Source organism: Montipora capricornis, chromosome 11 (assembly GCF_036669925.1).
Source record: "Montipora capricornis isolate CH-2021 chromosome 11, ASM3666992v2, whole genome shotgun sequence".
Taxonomy (NCBI): Eukaryota; Metazoa; Cnidaria; class Anthozoa; order Scleractinia; family Acroporidae; genus Montipora; species Montipora capricornis.
The window spans coordinates 2177750-2197554 of NC_090893.1; the positions used below are offsets into that span (position 1 = coordinate 2177750).

Below are 19805 nucleotides of genomic sequence, written 5' to 3' on the forward strand. Positions count from 1 at the left end.
GTCGTCCTTGTCCCCAGATTTAAAGGTCCTAAATTGCTGCTACCAGATTCCAATCGAAACGACACCCGAATGTCGAGTGAATATTTACGTTTTTTACGCTGTTGCAGAAGGTTTTTTCTCCGGGTAGGTTACCAGTCTCCTTAAAAAAAAAACCGACCTCAACCTCGTTCGCAGGGCTTTTCACCGCTGAGGACTGGTCCTCGGCGATGAAAAGCCCTGGGAACGAAGTTGATCAAGCCTATTCAACTCCGAGCAACTCGCAAGGGATTTGGATCCGAATTTCTTGTAATCGTTGCAGCCATAAATGCGTTAAAATCATCTTTTTGTGATATATTATCTCACTGTTTTAATAGGCCATTTTCGAGTTCATGTCTGCCTCCTCTTCAAAGCGAGTCTAAGTGCGAAGTTTTTCTTATGATAATTAGCTTGCTTTCATATGTAAAGTAGAACTAATTACCATCACAAAAACTTCGCACTTAGACTCGCTTTGAAGAGGAGGCAGACGAGAACTCGGAAATGGCCTATTAAATATAAAAAAATAATAACATCTTCAGAAACTAAGCTATACCAGCCCTTCTGATTGAACCAAGGTGGTTCACAATAGCGTGGTCATTTTCATTTTTATGTCTCGGAAGGATGTGTATGAAGCAATCTCTTGATGTACAAAATGAACATGTCACAGTTTTCTCAAACCAAGTTTTTTAAGTCGTCATTAGTGCGATGCTCATATCATGAACCTTTCTCCAGTAGCGTTGACAATAATCTCAAGAGTGATTCGACAAATAATTCTCTCGACTAAAGTTATGCCAAATTCTCAGTATACTCAGCATACTCATTGGTTTAGAATACGACAATTAATTGCAAACAGTGCAGAAAATTGAAATCGAGTACAGAAACTCGAAATTAAATTGATTCACAGGAAAGTTACGAAAGCGAAACAAAACAAAATGTCGAACAGACTTGGAGAAAGCAACAACGTTTAAATTTAGAATTTAAAGGGGAATTTTTTTTTATTTTTGGTCTGTCACTTTCCACAGGTACTAGCATGCCAATAAAGGATGTTATTTGTCAAACCACGTTAATGAAGTGGAACTAGTTTCATTGGATCCCTTTAGGACACAGCTCTATTGTTTTTAGAGTTAGGGTCCATTGTTTCTTTTGTATCGTTCTTTGTGTCCATTGTTTTCTGAACCAATCCCGAGAGCCGTTGTAATAGCTGCGTACTGATCTCTCGCAACGTTTCGCGTAGTTCGCGATTTACCATCAAACAAATGGCGCAGGATGTGGCAAATTCGTTTGCAACTCCCGCGCCGCGGCTCTCCTCCACGAAACTTCCACGCAACGTGCGAGATAAAATTACACGCGGGGAAAATTGGTATCTTATAAAAATGACTTCAGATGGATTACAACGGGGAAAGGGCCTATATGGGGCATTCGTTTTCTGGCCCTTTATCCCCCTAGGCTTTCGCTAAAGGATGAATTACATGATTTTTGCCTGTTGAATACAGAATCAAGAGCAGAACGTATTAACCTTTTGGAATGTGAGGTGCATTGTAGAATGAGTCACCGCCTTGCAGGAACTTTGAAAGAATAGTCAGGAACCCCTGAAAGTTTTGAAGAAAAGAAGAACTACATCAACTCAAAGTCCAACGAGACTTCTAACTGATACAAGACTAGAATATCTTATCCCGTGTGCCGCAGTGAAAAATTTCATATCCGATTCGCGTCAACGTCTGCTTCAAAGGGAGATCGCGTGCGACATGCTTGGTTTAAATTTACTTCTCTCTCTCTAACCCTTTCCCAAGACCTAAATGTTAATTCTCCTTACTGAATGCTATAAATTCCTCTTATTGCTAGTTATCGGAATTTGGTGATGCATTTAAATAAAAACCCCTAAGTGATAAATTTCTTTAACCCTCATCACTGTCTGGTTTATAAAGTATACTGATCTTGAAAAGAGAAAAAATATATATTCAGTACTCTTTGGTGTGAAAGGAATAATTTAAAAAAATCGCTTTGAGAACAGGCTGAAACAAGTTGCATATTCACAGTCGTATGGAAAGTTTCTTATTTGAATTCGTGAGTGGTCCAAAATATTGGCAAAAAGTAGGCATCCTTCAGTTTCCAATCCATTTAACCAGCAAGGAAAAATACTCCATGATGAGTTAAATTTAATCTTTAATCCTTTTTAACAGATTTTTGTAACGTTTATTTGAAACTTTATTTTATCCAAATCAATTATTAATCGCTAAAAAAATTGTATTAAACTAGCTATCTTCCTCTATGGCTAGGGCAGTGTCATATTTTCTTATGGTGACTTTGTTTATTCCAGTTCGTTTTTAAAAAACGTATAACGACAAAATAAAAAGACACAGTGAGTTTTCAAAAAAGACAGATTTTAAGCTGTTCTTTGCGCAGTTCTAATCTTCGAAAAGCAACTGATATTGGGTTTGACGCATTCAAACTTTACTCCAAATATATTTCTACCAGAATCTTCTTCTGGTCAACGATTGATGAAGCAATTTGTACTTTTCAAGCGATTATTACAAAGGTTAACACTTAACAGCTTAAAGGAACTGAAATTAATAAAATCTTTTTTTCCTTACAAAGTCATTAAAAACTTATAAATAATTAATAAACGGAAAGGGTTTTGCTAAACTGAAACACTGACTTTCAGTTTTAAAAGTCAATTTGTTTGTTACTTTCAAAACTAACAGGACTTTTTCGAACAAACAGAGCAACATATTTTTATCCTGTGATTTGAGAAAACTTGGATTTCAAAGATATTTCGTAAAATCAATTTTGAAAGTTCTCACAATTTCATTAAAATTTTATAGTAAGGAAATTTCCTCAAGTGCATCTTTTATATCAAGATTTTAATAACATTTGCACACTCGTTTCCCATGCAAAACTATGGGTCTGATTCAACGTATTACATGATCAAACTATACCGGGAAAACTATATATAATGAGCATTGTTAAGATTTGAGGTATGCAAACTTACCAATAAGCGAATAGCGTCCATTTCTACTGCTGCCATCTCTTCTGTGTTTATCACCTCTGTCACTTAACCTCAAGTTAACAGCTTCTTTCGAAATCGGGCTTACAAACAATATCTATCACAGGGTTTTCGACAGTTTTGTAAAGTAGCGGAGATATTTCTGAAAGCACCGGACGTGACACTATTGGCGCCGCAAGGCGCGAGCTACCTAGCGGGGGAAGCGGGAGTGTGGGGGTCTGGGGGTCTGGGGGTCTGGGGGGCAGCCCCCCCCCCCCCCCACAAGAAGTTTTAAAAATAGAAAACTTAGAACCGTTGTCTTTAGTGTTTCTGAAACCCAAGAATCAGTTTCCCAGGCAAAGCTGGAGTTCACTCAAATTCTCTTTAAAAAGTAAGCATCTCTATATGATGACAGAATAGTCGTACATACGAAGAGTCCTGCTGGACCGTAAGTCGTGATTTGATACCATCGCTGTGACTACACGAATAAAAGGGGCAACATGCATGGATTTGCCATCAGGAGAACACAACGATTGGTTTTTAGGTAAGTACAAGGTTTTGACATAATCCAAACGTGACCGTCTAATTTTATTTAGTCCTGGATCGAGATTGTGTACTACCGCCGTGTCAGCACAAAAGGCCATGTGAACACTTTCAACCAATCAAGAATCAAACCACAGTACCTTTCAACACATACGTTTAAAGACGGTGAACAAATAGCCTGCTCGCAGGCGGTCGGTAGATGCTGTTCGAAAGCCAAAAGTGAAATGCATTTCTTTCAGTAGATGGTGTTGTTATAATTAAACGTCATATTGCAAGCACGTGGTATTGCCCCATATATATTGCTGTCAAACTTGTGAGAAACAGTTCACCCAGAAGGGCTTGACACGACATACGAACGCGATCATGGTAAGAGTCTTTTTTGCGTTGCGAACACTGCAGTGAATCCTTGACTTACAAAGATTTTTGAATGAAAACACACATGAAGAAACACTCCTAAGAGAAGGGCCACCAATGCCAGCATTGCTCTCCCAAGTTTTATCGCCGTGATAGCATCAAGCGAAAATATCCGGAAAGAGAAGAAAATGGAGATCGTTGATTGGTTGGGGTGGGTGAGTCCACTTTCAAGCATTTAGAAACATTATGTGCTTGAGAAAGAGTCTAGTCAAATCTACTAAATTGGACCCTCACACTGCCGTACACAATGATGATGATGATGATGATGATGATGGAACTTCCCGGCTTTCTGGTTTAAAAACCAGTCATCATATCAGGCCAGTAGAAAGCTTCCGTCTGTGATTTGAACACACTAAGTTTGATAAATGCTACTTATGCGTTAGTGGCCCCCTCTAAATCCCACCACATCTCAAATATTACCCCTGGTCGGTATTCGGTATCGAAATAATAAAATGACTATTCCGTGATAAAATGCAGAATTATTAATTACGGTACTACATCTCACATTCATTCAATAAACATTGGAAAATATCCAAGCAGACCTGCCACGAAATGAGAAAAAGTACGCACTGATGTGCGTGCAGAGGCGGGAGCAGCGGTTCTGACTGTAGGTTCTCTGCTTTCAAATGACAAGCCAATTAACGTGAATGGTTGTCAGTGGAGCGTCGTCCTTTGTATACTAGCTGGTTGCATTTTAGATCTTCTAGTTTGGTTCCTTGACGCTGTCGTGTACACTTGAATTGTTACTCCATATTGCTATATTGAGAAGGTCTCACAGGCTTCAAAATTTCACACTCAATCTGACATCGAACTTTAATGTGGCTTGGTTTGTACCCACAATCCTCAATTCGGCAGGCGGAAAATGCACTTAATTTCCGACTAAGCTCTGTTTTCACGAGCGCTGACAATGCGCACAGTTCTATGGCGACCGACCATGCACTCCATGCGATGCGAAATTAAAGCCATGTGCCTTGAAGTACTTTGCTCGTCATGATGGAGCAAGGCTTTGCATTTGCAGTCTTTTTCTTTCTTATACTGTGCATTCTACGCTGTCCGGATTGTCAATAGGAGGAAGAAAGTCTTTGTTAACACACCCTTGGCCGTCGCATTCAATCAATACACTCCTTCCCGCCTTTTCATCATTCGTTCTGCCACTTTCCGAGATATTAAATCTCACCTGCAAAAAACACGGATTGAAGCTAACAATAGTGACAACCAAATCGTATCGTAATGAAGCGAGATCATCTGGGTGAACCTATGGTCCAGATAGGGGCAGTTGTAAGAAAAGCCGGCGCTTTTTATCTCTGAGGGAAGGCAGGGGGGGGGGGGAGTAGTCAACTTGTGGCTAACAGATTTTTTGCTCTAGAGGGGGGATTCTGGAGCACCCTAGGGTCTTGACCTTTCTTCAAAGTATCGTTGCAACGCTTCCTGGTTAGGCATTTACAGTGAGTGACAAACGTCTTATCACTGTTCAGCACGTTCTCTCCAATGGGCGCTCCCCGTTGAGTGTTGCCTAGCCAACAACGATTTGACGTCATAATCTCCCAGTAAACTTTGCGAGGATGAAAAATGGTGGTGACCGGGAAATTTGAAATGCTTCGAAAGGAGAACGTTTAAAATGGGCACAGCGTTCGAGAATGCCATCAAATCACCAAGATCAAGCCTCTAAACCGGTTTTACTTGAAGGTAAACAATCGTTTAAATTAAGCCACAATTGTTTTCCACTCAGCCAAACCTAGCATGACAAGCACTCAAACTAGAAAGCAGACGCTGACAGCTGTTTCGGGCTTGTTGGCCATTTGTCGCAATTGTTTGTGACGTGGCCTTTGCGCAAACCCGATCGTATAGCTCTTTCTAGAATGACTACTGACGCATATGAGATATTAAAGTGAAGTGTAACTGAGGATCATTGTGTTTTAGCTACGGCGCACCTACGAGGGCTAACAAGCCCGAAACAGCTGTTTGCGTCTGCTATCTAGTTTGAGCGCTGATCATGCTAGGTTTGACCGACCGTAGTTCCATTTTGAAGAGAATGCCTTCGTGAACGTTGTTTGACAGATCGGATCTGTCCGTACAGTGGTGTCTTGATGCTTATCACTGTTTATATGCATAGATCGTTACACGGCATTGCAGTCTTTGGTGATAAATGTTTATTACTTTCCTTTCTGTAACAAAAGGCATTCAAAACAAAAGGTGTAAAATCAGTCCTTCACTCCCTAAAGCACGGTATATCAGTATTACTCATACGTAACTTTCAAGGGACTGAAAATACTCGGCGAACAAATGAATATAAACACGTAAGGTGATACCTCTGTAAAGGTTTCAATTGCTTCGATAACAGTCCTTGATCGTTTGTTGAGTGGCGAGACTCTAAGAGATGACTTTCCACTTGCCAGTGACATAAACAGAATGGCCTGAGGATAACAGCAATATTCACAAACAACAGAGTTACTAAATAAGATTGCCCTCTTCATAGCACCATTAGTAAGAAAATATGGTAAGCCATCCGTGCGAGAAATTCTGGTTTTGGTCACCGTACGCCCCCCCCCCCCCCCCCCAATCGCCTTCCCCAACCCTTCCAGGTGTACCAATGTGAAATTCTGGCGCAACCCACGTTTTGGGCGGGAACATCTTTGATATTGGTCATTTTGACATCCATGTTATGTTAATTGACACCAGTCAAAACAAGCTACCCGCTGACCAGTATCACAAGACCATATCGCGGACTTAAGTTGACCGCTGACCAGGTACTGGGTTTCGATTGGATCCCAGGCTCAAGCCATGTTAACTTATTGTAAGAATAAATAACACGGGAGCTCCGCTTCACTTTTATATCTGTAGTTTATCTAGTCTTCTCAAGTGCTAGATGCTAATAATTATTGCAGAGACCAAAAATTAAAATCAATTTGACGATGAAATGATATATGAAATGGATCATATATGAACTGCGGATATGAAGTCAAATGAAGCTATGATCCTCGCAGTTATGAACGCAATTTTCGCAATTGCGTAAAGAAGCCTGAAAAATTCAGGACTTCAACGGGGTTTGAACCCGTGACCTCGCGATACCGGTGCGACGCTCAAACCAAATGGGTATTGCGAGGTCACGGGTTCAAACCCCGTTGAAGTCCTGAATTTTTCAGGCTTCTTTACGCACTTGCGAAAATTGCGTTCATAACTGCGAGGATCATAGCTTCATTTCATTTCATATCCGCAGTTCATATATGATCCATTTCATACATCATTTCATCGTTCAAATGACCAGCTCCCAACGTCAGTGGCTTTGAACATAGCTCAGTCGGTTAGAGCGTCGCACCGGTATCGCGAGGTCACGGGTTCAAACCCCGTTGAAGTCCTGAATTTTTCAGGCTTCTTTACGCAATTGCGAAAATTGCGTTCATAACTGCGAGGATCATAGCTTCATTTGATTTCATATCCGCAGTTCTTATATGATCCATTTCATATATCATTTAATCGCTGATTTATTCCTCACGGGAACACTGGAACCCACAAATGACCAGCTCCCAACGTCAGTGGCTTCATAGCTCAGTTGGTTAGAGCGTCGCACCGGTATCGCGAGTTCACGGGTTCAAACCCCGTTGAAGTCCTGAATTTTTCAGGCTTCTTTACGCAATTGCGAAAATTGCGTTCATAACTGCGAGGATCATAGCTTCATTTGATAAAATCAATTTGGAGAAACTCAAATTGAAATGTTTGATCTAGACTGACCTGATCCTGTAACATGTTGTCCACACATGTTCCACTCCTTATATTGAACAGGAGGATTCTTACAGCTTCATCAACCACTTGTTCAGGGGTCATTCCTAAGTATCACCAAAGACAATGGCAATTTTGTTGTTACTTGACATAGCCTGCATAGCTGGTGGGATATTTTATCATAGGATTATTCAAACACTAATCAGTACGATGGCTTGGCCATGAGTGGGCTGCAACTGGCATGAGGAGTAGCTTGTCACTCGCGGCTTTGCCACTTTCGAGCCACTCCCTCGCATGCGTGTTTAAATAATCCTTTGATGACATATCTACGCAGGCTATATTTCACATAGTTCTTTCCATTGCATAAAATGTAAGCAAAAAGAAGAGTTTTCATGATTGTCATCTTAACATTACATAATCATGAGGTCATGACATTATCACAGATTATGGGTTTTCAACAAAATGAACTTAGATTAAACAATTTAACTCCATGAGGCAGTCGCTGACCAGTCACTCTAATGAATGTTTAAATAATCATGTGATAACATATCTATCCAGGATACATGTATATTTCACATTGTTCTTTCTATTGTATAAAATGTAAGCAAAAAGAACAGTTTTCATGATTGTCATCTTAACATTACATTGCATCATGAGGTCCTGACATTATCACAGATTACATGGGTTTTCAGCAGAATGAACTTAGATTAAACAATTTAAACAATATTTAACACTCACTTGTCTCTTGCAATTAACTATCAAAGCTTACATCGTATCTCAAGTAAATCTGTAGGAAACAAAAGGCTTTCTCGTATACCTTTTTTCCATAAAGCGGTGCCTGACAATACAAGCCCGGATGACATTTCAGCAAGTAACCTAATTGAGACAAAATTCATGATGTTGTCCTTAATTTTGTAGGGATTTACACCACATAATACAGCTGAATGTAAATAAAACAAGGTAAACCATTTTTAAGTCACTCACATTACTCCTTGGCCAATTCCTTCACATCGACTGTTTCTATCTCGGCGACTAGAAATGTTGACTGAGATGTCTGGTAGCTTGATCTTTAGCAAGCGATGCACTTCCTTGGACATGACTTGAGCAACCTAAAGAGAAACTTCTCAACTCAACACCAGCTATCAAGATCACATGATAATTAGGCAATTCCAGTGGGTGGCAGGACATTCTTTTGAGTGATAGTTAGTGGCACAAATATTCATATTTGGGGTTCAATTCCTCTCTGAATTCTGGCTCATAGGACTTGTCTAACTGGCAGTTGAATTCCCGGACGTTTAATACATCTGACATGGGGGGGCTAAAATTTTTATTCACAGGGGCTTGATAATACAATTTCAAATGGAAGTTGGCTGATTTGAGCGGAACACTGTAGTAGCAACAGATTTTTTCTTACTTGGTACTTTGGGTTTAGGGAAAAAGACAACCAGGAAGGAAAGTAGACAAAAGTTTAAAATGACTCATAATTACAAGCCAAAAGATTTTTAAAAGTAAGAAACCGAATGTTTTTTAAGCCATCTTCAAGGTAATTTGACCGTCCAATAATTGTACACAGTCACATGCACATGTATCAAGTTTCGCCACGTATCAATGAATTTGGCTGTTAAAAGTAGGTTTCCATTGTTCGATCATTAGGCCTTCAAAGATTCTATGCTTGTGAAAAGATTGCGCTGTGCAGAGTACATGCCAGGTAAAGGAATGCGAAGGATTTTTACGTAGGTGATGGGCAGGTTCAGAGTCAATACATACGTTGGAATGTTCTTCAATTCACACCTGTACATTTCTCATGGTCTCACCAATGTAACTGTCACCCCAAGAACAGTCTCCTTTGTAGACCACACGTGATTGATGAATGTTTTCGTCTTTGAGATTGAAAAGGCTAATTTGATCTGTTTAGTTTGTCAAAGGACAATGAAAACGTAATTGAAGCCTGGGAATTTGTTCAATTGGAAATGAAAGTTTTACAAAGTTTTTCTTTTCTGCTACAGTAAGGTAGCTTGACGTAACATTTTGTTGCGCTCTTCAAAAAGGAAATTAGGAATCAGATCACTCTCAGGAGGGAAAGGGTTGAAGTGGACATAGTTTTTGAGTGGACTTGGATGTTGTTAACCCATTCATCCCTGAAGAGGCCCCCGTGGTCGAATTAAATCACCTGGCGTTAGACAGAGTAAAATCTATATTAGTCTCACTATCGGAATTGAAGGGTTAAGGAATCCCCTAGATATTCTCAATATAACTGTGAGGGATGATCACTATTTGACTGAATAAATGGACGGTTTTGAATGATAACTTGTTTGTCAATGGTGCTTCAGGATTAGTAGCCTATTGACATAGAATCCTTGAAATGTATGCATCAACAAACTCACCCTTATTGGTTTATCTCCACCAACAAAAAGCCCACCCTGTCACTTTTATCACAGTTCCACTCTCTGTCAAATTAATAGGAGACAGATTGTAAACGGGGAGACTTTCAATACAGACTTTGCCTTCCCGAAAAGGATAACAACTCCCGTGGGAAAAAAAAAACAATAAGAAACAAGATGAATAGATCCCTTTAAGTGGCAAATTTATTTCAATTTATTCATTAATAATTCATTAAGACATTCAACATAAAAGTGTAAATACCTTTTACGGATGTCATAATGGAATTCAAATCCAAATTTCTGTATGAATGGCTGGATTACCTAACGATTTTGTATCGTAAACTATTAATGAAAAGCTAAAAGACAGAATTCAGTGTTACAGTCATGAATACACATAACTCAGTTGTTTCAGTGGTGCAGGCATTCAACTTTCACCGATTTCGTCCAGGTTTAATTCTTGTGCTTGGCATTAATTTTATGTAGAGTGTGTTCCTTGAGTTGTTTTGTTTATCTGCAAAATGTGCTCCATGATGTTCTTCTCTTCTCCAAATTTTACTTTTAATATAATTCACCTTTTTCCAAGATCAATAATTTGATTTGCAATAATTTCTTTGCTGTAGGTAGTTACTGTTACATGTACAGTAAGTAACCCCAATATTCTTAGCGTTCCAGAAGAAAGTTTGTTGTAAGTTATTACAAGAAGTTTGAAATTAATTTTACAGTGCACTCCTGTGGTAATGAAAGACAGAGCGGTTGTTTATGTGAACTTACAGTCTGGATGTAATCCGAGTGCATTTCCTTGTAATGGTGTGTCATGCCCTTTAAGAAGATTCTGTTGCAATGTGTATGTTCAGGAATAGGGGCAAAAGGCAAACAAGGCAGAACTGCAGCCACTAAAAGGCTCAACTGGCTGAACAGGAAAACAAACAAAATTATCCATGAGAATCCATGAATACATGTAATATTAAATTGAAACATTTCCATGACAAAATAAGCAAGTTTAAAGTGATTTAGTTCAACTACATGTATATCCCGACTGACCAATTTGATGAACCATATTCTTCCATATAATTGGCTCACTCGCTGTTGTAAGTTGTGGCTCCTTGTTTTTCAGTTCAGTTCATGGCCCAAGTGTATAAACTGAACTAAAAAAAAATAAACACAGCCCATACCTTACAGTATTGGACCCTCGAACTAATGTTAGTAAGATGTACAAGTGTATTAACATGTACGTCAAACAACTGATATGGATAAAAAACAAACCAGTTATCAAAATAATAGATGATGATTTGAAGGAAAAAAAATCAACCAGGAAGAGCAAAGTAAGCCCCAACATCTACATACAGTTGTATGTATGTCTAAAATAAAATTCGATTTTCATCTTTCTTTGATGTTTGTTCCTAACCAAACCTGATCCTTAATATATTATTGTTTAGATAACTCCATTGTGCACTTTGCAACATACCCTAGTCTTCCAGTTTCTGCAGAGAAATTCCCACCAAGTGGTTCTCCAGGGATATATGTAACTGCAGACAGCCCCACATTTGCAGCCAGGGTTCCATTGCAGATTTTACGCAACAGCTGTAGCACTCTCATGTCGTGTGATTGGATACCGCCATTAGAGATGGACACATTCATCAGTCTTACTGGGGTGCTCAACACTGTGCTAAGAGTTGCAATGGTACTCAGGAATACTCCACTCTGTAAAGCCAAATTGATATAAGATGATTACATCACATTGTACTTTCAGATTTCCCCTGCAAGTCATCAGCTTACTGCATGAAATGTGCGGGTCGGCCTAATGTGCGAGCCAGCGAGTCACAATGCGAGCCATGCGAGTCATGCGAGCCAGGGTGCGAGCCTTGCGAGCCAGGGCGCGAGCCATGCGAGTCACCGTTTTAACGTGAAAAACAATCAAATAATGGAACTGCAGCGAATACCGTCCAAATAATCATATTCAGCGACATTGTACAGCTATTTGTACAGCAGAAAACCTGTTGGCCGTAAAGGTCGCAGCGCGCGCAAAGCTGTCACGCTCTCCCTCTTTCATCGATACGTTTATTTAAATCTCTTGTTAGATGTTTTGGTGTGTAGTATCGCTTTATATTTTTACTTGTTTGTATTTTTGGACTTACCCCACGGGCTCGTGAAAATACGTGACTCGCATTCATTTTTCATGGCATGGCTCGCACCCTGGCTCGCATGGCTCACACCCTGGCTCGCATAGCTCGCACCATGGCTCGCATGGCTCGCACCCTGGCTCGCATGACTCGCACCCTGGCTCGCATGACTCGCATGGCTCGCATTGTGACTCGCATGGCTCGCTGGCTCGCACATTAGTATAACTCGAAATGTGCTGGTAATTGAACATGTTTATCACCTCTTGAATCCCTGACATGTCAATCTCCAGCATTTCATCTGTAAGTCTCAACACTTTTTCACTCGTTTCTTTCTTTTTGTGCTCCTCAAAGTGAAGTAAGCACCAATTTCTTTGTCATAATCTCTCCTTGAATTCAAGTCACCTAACACGCTGTAAGCTTCTGTCAGTTCTAGGGTAAACAAAATGCCATATTTTAAAAGAAGCAAAAAGGAGATCACTTCCATCAATATTAATCATTATCATCAACTTAGGAAGACATTAATATTTTTAGGAGACTTTTCCCGGGCTACTAAAGTTTTCTGTTCACACTGCCAAGTAACTAAAAAGCTTTAGCATATAGATTCTCAGCTAAAGTAACCATCTCTTGCATAAAAATAAATATACTGTCCTGTGTGATCTCTCCAGCATCAATTTGCAGATGAGTCTACGAAGCTTGAATTTTAATACACAGACAGCATCTTGAAGAATGTCGGGAGCAAGAGCAGGTCTCCTTTCTACCCATGTCAAAATATTTACACAAAGAGGCTCCTTACAGGGGATACCCAGCACTGGTTAGAGTCAGCCAGCATTAAGTTGCTCTTTATTGCCAAAATCTTGAGTACGACATAACTACATGAAAATAACTCTAAGAATAGCTGTCCCCCCTCACCACTGTAAAAAAAATGGTAATTTAACGAACAAACCTTTAAACACCTTTTCAGCTTCTTGAGTCTTATTTACGTCTGGATGATACTTCAGCGACAATTCATAATAAGCAGCTTTTATTTCAGCTTGTGTGGCAGAATACGGAATATCCAAAACATCATACAAAGACCCTCTTTTAGAAACAATTCGACCGTGAACCGATCTCGAAAAAATGGCGTTGCATGGATGAAAACAAGTTTCCATGAAACGGGTACAGGCCACTATCTTAATTTTGTTGAAAATAATCATCCTTAATTTGGTTGAATAACGACGATTCAATCTTACAGTAACACACCATTAAAATAGCGAATAATTACAAACGTTGAGGAGTTAAACTTAACGACTGCCGCCTAAAAGACGGCACAAGCATTCAAAGGGAATCACATGTTCAGCAAACCAGTAAAGGTTCCACCATTTTGGGAAAATACACCTAAATAGCTGTCAACATTATTGGTACCGAGTCCACTGCTCGGACAGCTTAGTTTTGAACAAAAATGCAGTCTTTTTTAGCGGTGATATGACCACCTACTACCATTTTAGCAGGTTTTTATAAGTTCAATTTACTTGATACTTCATTTAACGCTTAAATTAATGACCGAAATTACTTCTTTGTTTCGTTGCTAAATCTTTTGACGATCTGCGAGGGATTTTCCCGCCAGATGGCTCCCAGCTCATTCCCGCCAAAAAGTGGTAGCCGCGACGAAGGTTGTAATGTTTTCTAAAAGAAGCCAACCTGGTCCCCAGGGCGCTTTTCCCTGGCTTTGGATGGGACGTCCCACCCGAAGCCAGGGAAAAGCGCCCTAGGGACGAGGTTGAAAAGAAGCGAATGACTAGCGATTTTTCTTGTTGCTGGAGGCATTGCATAGTCCCTCCAACATTGGAGAGACTATATGCTAGAGGTAAAGAGCTTCAAAATATCGGGCTATATTCATTTCCGGTACGTATCCTTAAATGCCGCGGCCTGTAAGGTTATATCCAATCCGCTAGCAAAAAAACATGAATTTATCGATTGAAACCGGCTTGTTTCCCAGCAAACTGAAGCACGCGAAGCACGCTAAGATAATTCCTATTTATAAAAGCGGTGACGAACTTGCACGCGGAAACTATAGGCCAATTTCACTACTCTCGAATAAAATTATGTATATTATTAAAAACTGCAGGAACATTGGATAATGCAATTCGAGAGTTTTGATTGGCTAAGCCACCATGGGTTATGAGCCATTATACAATGATCTACAAACACGGCAAGCATATGCTTATTCTTTTGGGCCTTTTTATTTTTATTGTAGTCTAGTTTTCTATATTTTGGGAGCGTCTTTAATAATTTAATTTAAACAATTATTCCACTCGCGCTTGTTGGATATGAGATGATTATAGCCAACTCGGCACTACATGCCTCGTTGACTATCTACACGTATCATCTCATATCCAACGCGCGCTCATGGAATAATTGTTAAATAGAGTGAAAGCGTTTGTTACGAAGCGTGATATATTATGCTCATCGCAATATGGATTTCGCAAAAGTTACTCTACTAAACATGCACTTTTAGATATTGTTACAAAATACAAACAAACATGGTCGCGAAAACTTTTTCATGCAGTATATTCATTGACTTAAAAAAGGTTTTCGATAATGTTGACCATGAAAAATTGCTTCATAAACCATTATGGGATACAAGGCATTATCAATAACCGGTTTCGTTCGAATCTTTCCGGACGATGTCAGACAACACAGGCAGGTGGAAAGATTTCAAAAAAAGAAAAGGTAGTCTGCAGCGTACCCCAAGGCTCGATTCTAGGGCAATTACTATTCCTATTGTATATCAATGATATCCAAACAAAAAAAATTGAAAACATTCAGAAGTATCGTAAACAAAGAACTGGACAATGTTAGCAAATGAAGCAAATTAACTCTCAGCGAAAGACTAAAATCGATATTCCTCTTAAAGTATTTGACAATGAGAACAAAATGAGGAAGCAACTTGAACGTATAAGTCATTTGTCAAGTATCTTGGTGTAATGATTGACAATGATGTTACCTGGACATTTCAGGTAGACTACATTGCGCTCATAATAAGTAAAACTATCGGCATTATTCCACGACTCAGAAACTTTGTACCAACTTCTATTCTTTTAAGTATTTATCGCTCTGTAATACACCCATACATTCCTTACGGACTACTGGCCTGGAGCCAGACCTCGAAGGCTAATCTTAACAAAATTTTTATCCTCTAGAAGCGAGCCCTGCGTTTAATTTACTTTGCAAGTAAAAAGATAGCATGCTATACCTTTATTCATGCGTGCTAACATTCTTCTGTGGACCCGCTCTATTACAAAGCTACCAGTATATCAGCTATAATGCATGATATCCCGGCATTGCGAAACTACACCTACAAACTTGATAGAGCATTTTACTGATTGATTCTATACGGCTATAACACTCGATTAGCGGAAGAGGGCAATTCTTATGAGAAATTTTCAAGGTTTATACGCCAACAGAGTCTATCCTTCTCGCGGATTGGATGTAAAATAGGGAATAAAATTCGTCAATACTTACGAAAAAAGAGGAGATTTTCCTTTACAAAAATTCTGAAACAAATATTTCTGCAGTTTTTAGAGGATGAGCATTCTTATGTAGATCTTAATACCCTTATACAAAAATTACCTCTTCTAGTTGAGTAGAAATATTCTAAATTTTTAAAGCCTGATTTATAAACTTGGTCATCATAACAGTAACTGAGTATGTTGAGACTTATTTTCCGTTATTCTCTTAAATTGTCCATATAAATTAATTCATCTTTTGGTTTTGGTTATTTATTTTATTTATTTTTGGCTTTTAATCAATTAATTAATTAGTTTAGCAATTTACTATTTAAGACTTCTTTGTACATATTCAGATAAAACACTACCCGCCTAGATTAGCATTTGCTATTTGCGGGATAGTGTAGCCTTCACCATTGTAATAGTAAAACAAGAAGTTTAATAATAAAATTGAACTTGAACTTGAACTTAGCATTCCACACAACTTTAATTGTTAAGAACGATGTTCAGTTTAAATTGCAAGAAAATAAGAACGTTCAGCCTAAGCCCCAAAATTAGACGTTCTTATAAAAAACAGGTTGAATCGTCTATTATCAAAAGCAAGCGTTTTGCAATTACAGTCAATACAAAGCACACTTATCAAATCATAGTGGTGCCGCTGGATTTATTAAAGTCCCTTTATAGATCTTGCTCTCTTCACTGAAACCTGGCTTAAGACCTTGATTTCTGACAATTCTGTCAAAGTATCAGTTGTACAGAAGGGACCGACAAAACCAAGACCATGGCGGCGTATGTTTATATGCCAAGAACTCAATCCAGCTTGAGGTACTGCACTACCTCCAGTGTAGGTGTCGAGAGATATACTATGAAAACAAGGTGCGGGACTTGAAGGACACGCGCCCACGTGATTGGTGGCGTGAAGTTAAACTACTTTGCGGCAATGGCAGAAATGCACGGAAAGACCTTTGGTCTATTTTAAGAATTTACACGGACTGCACTAACCGTGTATCAACGAGGCATTTGTCAGTGTAATGTGAGACTACACTCCCTTGTCCTATGACGCCTTTGTGTTATGCGAAGACAACGAGCCTATAATGGTGACAGTGGACTCTGTTGCAACACGGCTAAACAAGATCAGCGCATCAAGTGCTGGGGGCCCGACGGTCTTTCAAATTGGATGTTAAATTAGTTCTCAGATATTCTATCCCCAGCACTTACCGAGGTTTTAAATCAGTCATTTTGGGAATCTTAAGTCTGTTAAGTCCCCGCCACGTATTTGGAAACAAGCGAATATCCCACCAGTCCCCAAAGGCACCTCTATCGAAGATTTCAACAAAGATCTGAGGCCCATATCTCTAACTTCCACGTTGTTTAAAGTCACCGAGGGGTTTAGTATTGATAAAGAACTCGAACCTGTGAGGCTCGAGTGCACGGATCCTAACAAGTTTGGATTTATACCTAATTCCTGGACCACGTTCGCACTCATTTCTATGCTGCAGCACTGGCCTGAAGCAACAGATGGAACTGGCTCCCATGTCTGGGCAGCTCTCCTAGACTATAGAAAGGCTTCTGATCTTGTGGACCATAATTTACTGGTCGCCAAACTTTATAGTCTAGGAGTTAAACCCACCGTTGTCAACAGGGTTGCGGGCTTCCTACGAGAGAGATCCCAACGTGGCAAGCTTGGCTCTGATTGTTTCTCAGAGTTCACCCCAGTCCCCGCCGGGATTTCACTGGATACCTGCATTGGTCCGTGTCTCTTTTTGGTCATGATAAATGACCTCACCACTACGGATAACTCTCTGTCGGCCATGTGGAAATTTGCTGATGATACAACGGACTCGGAAGTTGTTCCAAAGTTTGGTAGGAGTAACTTACAAGCCACAGTGGACCACGTCCTCAACTGGTCAAACGGCAACAAAGTCAACTCATTTAGGTGCAAGGAACTCCGTGTTTCCGTGTAGATTTTCGCAAAAAAGACAACGTAAACATTCCTGCACTTGAGGTCAATACTAACAGCTTCGAAACTGTTAAATCAACTAAAGTACTGGGCGTTACACTAAGAGATGATCTAAAGTGGAATGATCATGTGGTTAATATCACCGCGAAAGCATTTCAGCGTATTTATTTGCTCAAACAACTTAAGCGCACCGGTATTGACCGTGTATCTCTCATTCAATTTTACTGTGCGTGTATACGCTGTCTTAGAATACACCTCGCAAGAATTTCATGCTAGTCTACCGGGAGATTTGTCTGATCAGATTGAAAGGATACAAAAGCGAGCCCTAAGGATTGTGTATCCAGACCTTTCGTATAGAGAAGCGCTAGGAGACGCCAATTTGATGTCCTTATTTGAAAGGCGAGAACACTTGTGTATCACTCTATTTAATCAGATTAATGAGAGTAATGGCCGCCAAAAACTGGCTAGACCGTTGCCTGCGCGCAACGACACCGATACAGTCTAAGGAAATGTTCTCTCTACCTAATATTAAGAACAAAAGGTTCCAAAATTCCTTTATAATGCATTTTTCAAATAAGCAACATCTGTAAATAGCACGATAGTGTTATATTAGGAATTTTTAGCGTATTTTAGAGTATTTTTAAATGATGTGTTTTTGTAACATGTAATTCAGCCGTAAAGCGGCGAGTTGTGGTTCTAATAAACGATTTTTGAATCTTATTTGAGGCTTATTTTTTCCCGTTATTTAACTTTTCGTTTAAATATTCATAGTAGTGTCTGCAGTGTAGTACCTCAAAAAATGTTCCGTCAGGTAGTGTATCCACGAGTTTTCGCGTGCGCAAAAAATTTTGGTCGAGCCAGTTGGGCCCTGGTAACTAATAACTTCAAAGAAGTACAGTCAAACCTCTATCAAGCGGTCACCCTCAGGAATGAGCCAACTGACCGCTTCATAGAGGTTGACCGCTTAATAGAGGTTTCCCAAAATGTAGTATAAAATATGGTAAAAATGGAACTGTAAGATGTATACAGTATATTGTACCGGTTCACAACAACAGTAACACAAAATATTAGAAAAGCATCAAGTAATTTAAGGAAGTTCGTGCTTATACAGTACTAACGTTGTTTGAAAGGCAATCGCCTTTGCTGTAAACCACATTAATAAAGTTTTGCATTCAACATGATGTGAAAAAATCAGTTATTATTGTCGGCAATTTAAGACTGCGTAACTTGATTTGATGGAGCAAATCGCTCACTTTGCTTAGGGCCAACGACAGTTCTTCATGACCGTTAAACTGTGCAAAGTCTTTCAGCTGTTCAGTCACTTCCTCTGCCTTTTGTATTGTCTTTATGACAGGGTGTTTGAGCTCAGGGTCAAACTCATCTTCTTCTTCTTCCTCATTTGTTCTGTCTTGTTTTTCGGCTTGGGCAGATAACATAACATCCTCGTCATCAATAATTTGCTCCCGTATCTCATTCCTCCACTTGGGATTGGTTTTGTCGATGTTTCCTGAGCATACATTTATGCTGTCTTCTGCGAAGATGAACACTTCAGCATCACAGGAAGAGCCAACAAAAAAGGCCCACGTATGCCTCTGTTTGGCCTGCTTTCTTCGCCTACATCGCCGTCCCTTTTCGTTCAGGCTTGTATCGGGTAGACCTCTCCAAAAGCTGCCGGTTTCATCCATGTTCCACACATTCTCTGGATTCCATCCTCGTGTGATCTCTCTTACGCGCTCGTTCCAGCTTTCCAGCGTTTCCTTGCTCACATCCCCGTCCTCTCCCGCATTGGCCATTTTCTGAAGGTTGTAACGCTGCTTAAAACGTTGCAGCCATCCATTTGAGGCGGTAAAGCCACTTATTCCCAGCTTTTCTGCAATTAGCAGAGCTCAGTGATTATCGGTGAATATTCACCTCGACTTTGTCGTCTCGGTGAATATTCAATCGATAATCACTTCCCCTTCGGCGAATAATTGTTAAGTAATTAACTACGTGACCGCTTAATAGAGGTGAAATACAATAAAATTAGCCAATTGGAAATTCTAAATGGTGACCGCGTCGGCTTAATAGAGGTGACCGCTTAATAGAGGTCAAATTTACAGTAAATAAGGGGAATGGTTTTGGGAATTTGATAACTGTCCGTTTAATAGAGGGTGCCCGCTTAATAGAGGTTTGACTGTAACTTGTTCG

The 19805-nt window shown here is 39.7% G+C and overlaps 2 protein-coding genes and 1 pseudogene across 2 annotated transcripts; 1 reads left to right on the top strand and 2 right to left on the bottom strand.

Moving 5' to 3' along the window:
* Positions 1–3270: 3270 nt before the first annotated feature.
* Positions 3271–13531, bottom strand: LOC138022826 (RNA 3'-terminal phosphate cyclase-like; annotated as a pseudogene).
* Positions 13532–16752: 3221 nt separating this feature from the next.
* LOC138023005 (uncharacterized) lies at positions 16753–17622 on the top strand. Its single transcript, XM_068870041.1, has 2 exons — positions 16753–16821; positions 16912–17622. The coding sequence occupies exons 1-2, from the start codon at positions 16753–16755 to the stop codon at positions 17620–17622; spliced, it is 780 nt and encodes a 259-aa protein (XP_068726142.1).
* A 1168-nt stretch (positions 17623–18790) lies between these two features.
* On the bottom strand, positions 18791–19411 carry LOC138023006 (uncharacterized). Its single transcript, XM_068870042.1, has one exon. The coding sequence runs from the start codon at positions 19409–19411 to the stop codon at positions 18791–18793; it is 621 nt and encodes a 206-aa protein (XP_068726143.1).
* Between the last annotated feature and the right edge of the window lie 394 nt (positions 19412–19805).